The following is a 5,282-nucleotide window of genomic DNA, read 5'->3' on the forward strand; positions in this document are numbered from 1 at the left end:
GAGTGGAGGAGAGAAAGCTGAAGGAGATTACGCCTGAGGGTCATTTTTTTTCAGTGTCAGATGAGGACAAGTAGCTTCCTCAAGGTCACAAAGCACCAGGTGATGTCAAATGAGCAAAAAAAGTAGTTTCCAGTTCTGGCTTTGCTAACACTCATAAGCGGGTTACTCTGAGCAAGATATTTAACATCGAGGATCCTTCCTTTCCACATCTGTAAATGGGGATAATGAGGTGGTCGTGAAAAGAAAACCACTCTCTAAATACTAGCACACGTAGGCTCATGATGCCATTATGCCTTTATTAATAACGATGGCAAGATGCCAGGCCTGGGACTTCATCTATCAAAAGAATTCTCATAACTCTATCCTGGTTTTGCAAATGAAGAAATTGAGTTTTAGAGATATTAAATAACATTCTGAATATTGCAACTAAATGACAGAAGAGGATATGTAAATTCCCTTTTCAAGGTTTTCTGAACGAAAGACTAGTCACAGAAGTGCACTTAGTACTAGTATTCAAAGTATGATTAATGTCCTTGCCTGAAGGAACTCACTTTTAGATTGTTGCTTTGTTTCACCCAGAAGTCAGAGCACAACTCTGCCTCTGAAAGTGGGGGGCGGGGAGCAGAGATTTTTAAAAGATTTTTTAAAAAGGGCAAAAACGTGCAGTGTGTCTTCACAGGTAAAGAGCCTGCCATGCTCTTGTTTTAATGCCTTCCTCCTGGAGAAAATGCAAGCAGTGCGCAAGATATTTTCGGTAAGTAGGGCATTTTGTAAGGATTTCATAACTTCTCAGACGGGGGCGGCTACGCCTCATCTGCAGTTTGACAAAATGGTGATGCCCAAGGCCACCTGGCCTCCGCGAGCGGCGCGGGGCGGGAACCCCAAGCGACCTTGGCGGGCGCCGCGACCTTGAGGCCTGCGTTCGCCTCAGTTGCCCCCTCTGCGCAATGGGGAGACGCCCTACCAGCGCGGGCGGTGGAGGCGCCCCCACGCGCCCCCCCTGGCGCTCCCACTGGCCCACCCGGCTCACTGGGGTCGTCCCCCTCGCCCTGCCCTGTCCTCGTCCCCGTCGGCGCTCCCCAGCCGCCTGCCGACCCCACGCTGCAGTGCCGCGACGGAGCCCGCGGGCGGGAACCTCCTGCCTCCGCCAGCGCGCACGCGCGCCTCCCGTCCCGCCCCTCTGGTGCCGTCTCCGCATATAGGCCAGCAGCACCATCACTCCGACCGGCTCGCGGTCGCGATTGGCCAGGGCTGAGGCGCACGACCTGCCGTGGGCGGGGCCCGAGCCGGCTATAAAAGAGGCCGGCGGCCAGGCTCGTGCCGCTTTGCAGACGCTGTCGCTGAGGAGCCGTCCGTGCCGCTTAGCCATGGTTAACCCAACCGTGTTCTTCGACATCGCCGTGGACGGCGAGCCTTTGGGCCGCGTCTCCTTCGAGGTCGGGGCGGATGGCGGCGCGGGTGGGCTCGAACGGGCAGCGGGCAGCGGGGTCGGCCGAGGGGCCCGGGGCGGGCGCCCTGCCTGAGGAACGCGGGCGGCGCGGCGCCATTTCCTGATGAGGGGCCATTTTGGGAGGCCGGGGGCGGCGGGCAGACAAAGGCGGGGCGGGCGGGCGGGGGAGGGGCGGCCGCGCCCTTCCGCCCGCGCACGTGCTCGGACTGCGGGCCGTTGGTCGCCGCGCGGGGCCGCCGGCCTCTGCGGGTCGGTGACACCCCAAACGGAAGGCTGGCGCCGGCCCCAGCAGCGACCCTCCCCGGGCCGCCCTCCAGGGCGCGGAAGCCTGGCCTCGCCCCCGACGCGGCTCTCGCCGACGGCCGTAGCGCAGCCTCCCTTGGCTCCGGGAGGCCGCCTGCCAGTCCGGGCTGTGAGGAGGGCGCGGGCCGACTGTGGCTTCGCTCGCCGGCTTCTCCGTCTGGTCCAAAATGTGGAGACGGTGAGAAATCGGCCCCCGGCGCACCTCCCCGCCCCCGCCAGAGCGGAAACGTGCCGGCGGAAGGCCGCCGCGTTGACGACACCGGGGAGGGCGCCCGGCTCCTCCTGGTCGTCCCCGCGCAGAATGGCGTGTCGAGACTGGCAGTGCGGCCAGCATCTTCCAACGGGGTGGGTTAAAGATGCTTTCCCAGTTAGTTCCGAGATGTCGGGAGAGCTTACCGATCAGTTTGCAGTTACAGCAAAGTAGGTAACCGGCTGGGTGTGCTGTTAAAACGGTGCATGCGGTTCCGTTCCAGTTCACCCGACAGGGTAGGGCTTGGGTTGTGTGTGGCCCTAAGGGGTGTGATTCTCTTCGACCGCTTCTCCAAAAACCAGCAATGATTAGGTTTTAAGATCTCATTCCAAGAACAGATTTCCCCCTCATGAGGTTAGTGAGGGCAGGGCGGGGTTGCTACCTTTTTGTTTACGCCCTCCTCAGCCCCTGGTACATAGGAGGCGTCTAAACCTTTGTTAGAGAAACACTGCATCCTAAGCAATCTACACCCATCTTTTATCTGTAGTCAGAGCTAATAATTGACGGGGGCCCACGTGGAAACTTGGCCTGGCCCTGAAAGCTCGTTGGGGAAATATTACATTCTTTTGGATCTACACCCTGCTTTTACCTGTAGTGAGCTGATAACTGACTAGGGACCACGTGGAAACTTGGCTTTAGCCTGCAGTTTTGTAGCTTGTTAGTCTCAGGTTAGTCAGAGGGCTTAATGGAAATAGGAGCTGCTGCATAGCTCTTGGTGAGAATGCTGGTGGAACTGCTAGTAAGGGCTTTAGCTTTAGTAAGGGTCTAAATGGGAAATTGTAACTTAAGGAGTACAAAGCTCTGAGAAATGTTAATACAAAGAGAGTATATTTTAGGTACAAATACTTAAAAAGCTAAATAACAAGATCTTCCTAAGGGAAATATGCAGGTGTTTTGATAGATGATCTAGTCACAGATCTCTGAAAGAGTTCATGAAATGCTTTTGAACAAGCTGTTTTTATGAAAAGCCTTGTAAAATGTTTTCTATGGTATTTAAGCTGGTTTTCTACCCAAAATGTTTTATACATGCAGGAGAGGTTCAAAGCAGATGCACTAGATACCAATCTTTATTTTTTACCCCACTATTAGGTAAGGGACCTGGAAACCAAGAAGTGACTGCTCATCTAATCCATAAAGCTATGTTAACAGATTGGAGGTAGTAGCATTTTCATTACCAGTGATTAAAATAACAGCTCTTTACTCCCCTGATCCTGCAGAAGTACTTGGCTGTTCCTGAAAATTTTGTTCTTAGGTTCCAGCTGAGGTTGGGGGAGGTGATGTACATTTGAGAAGCCATATATTTCTTTAGAAGTAGGTGTGATGACACTTAAAAGTTCTGAGTCACTTTTTAGAAGCCTCACACTATTTAAGTCACTACTGGTTCTGGATTCTTGGCATGTTTTTGGGTTTCAGGTTGCTTAGTCCAACCCCACAGGACCTTAAGGCTGTCAGGAGCAGTTGTTATTTGGTATCCAGAGTAATTACTGAAGAAGCATTCTCTTGTAGTGAGAAAATGAATTTGTGATTCAGAAGCCCCTAAAGACATGGGTACTAAGCAACAAAATATGTAAGCAGATGTTAATGAACTGTCATTTTGTTTTACAGCTGTTTGCAGACAAAGTTCCAAAGACAGCAGGTTAGTTCTCTTTATTTTTTTAAGTTTAATAAAGGTATTCCGGTTTCACCTGTTGTGTGTGTTATGTTTACGTATATAATTTCTTTAACAGAAAACTTTCGTGCTCTGAGCACTGGTGAGAAAGGATTTGGTTATAAAGGTTCCTGCTTTCACAGAATTATTCCAGGATTTATGTGCCAGGTATGAAATTGACTGAATCTAATCGGGTTCTCAATTTGGGATTGAGCCAGAACATGGGGATTGATGTGCACGTATGGGCTGCTGTTGTAACATTTTGGTTCCACTTAATCCTTATAGTCAGTTTTAAAGTTTGAACCTTGCAGACTTGGCATGTTTTGCCATTATGTTGCCAAAAGTGACAGGTTCCTCTCATGTTCACAGGGTGGTGACTTCACACGCCATAACGGCACTGGTGGCAAGTCCATCTACGGGGAGAAATTTGATGATGAGAATTTCATCCTGAAGCATACAGGTCCCGGCATCTTGTCCATGGCAAATGCTGGACCCAACACAAATGGTTCCCAGTTCTTCATCTGCACTGCCAAAACAGAGTGGTAAGGGCAGAGCACAGCAAAGGCAACCAAGAAACACTAATTACTTGCTTTAACCTTTCCCTGCTGTTTTCCATCTCTAAGGTTGTAGAAGGGCATGAATAGCTATAGATTTTGATAGTGTGTTTATAAGAAAGCAAGATACTGTGATAGCGAAACAGGGCACTTAGCTGTGTAGTTCAGTTACTTGTGATACTTCTAATTAGCATGTGATTTGTTGCCCCTTTTTTGGGGGTCCATTCTAAACTTAAGATTCTTAACAGCAATTGGAGAATCTTAGGCCACCCTTTTGAGACTGGCTTGTTAATAATATGTGGTGTTGCCGTTTCTTTTAGGTAGAAGGATAAAATATTTCCAGTATTTTAACTAGTCAGCATTAACTAGTACTAAGGCTGGATGAGCCACTTTTCTGGTGTTTTCTTGAGTGTGCTGTGTTGACTTGTGGGGGCGCTGTTCTCTTAATGCACAATGCAGGCTGCTTATTTATCTTTGGTCACTGGTGGTAGTGATGGTTCTTCTGTTTCCAGGTTGGATGGCAAGCATGTGGTCTTTGGCAAGGTGAAAGAGGGCATGAATATCGTGGAAGCCATGGAGCGCTTTGGGTCCAGGAATGGCAAGACCAGCAAGAAGATCACCATTGCTGACTGTGGACAAATCTAATAAATTTAACTTGTGTTTTATCTTAACTACCAGACCATTCCTTCTGTAGCTCAGGAGAGCACCCCTTTACCCCCGTCTGCTTGAAATATCCTATAATCTTGGTGCTCTTGCTACAGTTCTTTGGGTTCCATATTTTCCTTTTCCCCCTCCAAGTCTAGCTGGCTTGCAGAGTTAAGTTTATGATTATGAAATAAAAACTAAACAACAGCTGTCTGTCCTTGTTTGGGTTAGGGTATTGATGTAGGTTTCATTTTAAGCAGTAGGTTACCTCAAAGACAACACTTGCTATGTTTGCTTTAATTCCAGAGTGCTTTTGTTTTTTGGTTCCCTGACCCAAGAATTAAATGTTGCTGAATAAGTCTCCTCAAGGTAAGCTGTGAGTGGAATACTGAAGATGTAGGCTAGAGCAAGGAAAAAACGAGTTGGAACTTC

General features: G+C 49.5%; 1 protein-coding gene across 1 annotated transcript; it reads left to right on the forward strand.

Moving 5' to 3' along the window:
• The first annotated feature begins 1,284 nt into the window (after positions 1–1,284).
• PPIA (peptidylprolyl isomerase A) lies at positions 1,285–5,057 on the forward strand. Its single transcript, XM_004438338.3, has 5 exons — positions 1,285–1,436; positions 3,609–3,639; positions 3,731–3,819; positions 4,021–4,193; positions 4,718–5,057. Exons 1-5 carry the CDS (start codon positions 1,368–1,370, stop codon positions 4,848–4,850), a joined length of 495 nt encoding a protein of 164 aa, XP_004438395.1. The 5' UTR covers positions 1,285–1,367; the 3' UTR covers positions 4,851–5,057.
• Positions 5,058–5,282: the final 225 nt, after the last annotated feature.

This window comes from Ceratotherium simum, chromosome 1 (genome assembly GCF_057802395.1).
Source record: "Ceratotherium simum simum isolate JZ-2026a chromosome 1, ASM5780239v1, whole genome shotgun sequence".
NCBI classification, from domain to species: domain Eukaryota; kingdom Metazoa; phylum Chordata; class Mammalia; order Perissodactyla; family Rhinocerotidae; genus Ceratotherium; species Ceratotherium simum.

Bases quoted from the DNA above. Each gene is read 5' to 3' on its own strand.
- PPIA (XM_004438338.3), top strand. From the start codon at position 1,368: ATGGTTAACCCAACCGTGTTCTTCGACATCGCCGTGGACGGCGAGCCT. The intron at 3,640-3,730 runs GTTAGTTCTCTT...TTTCTTTAACAG, and splicing joins CAAAGTTCCAAAGACAGCAG to AAAACTTTCGTGCTCTGAGC. The intron at 3,820-4,020 runs GTATGAAATTGA...TCATGTTCACAG, and splicing joins TTCCAGGATTTATGTGCCAG to GGTGGTGACTTCACACGCCA.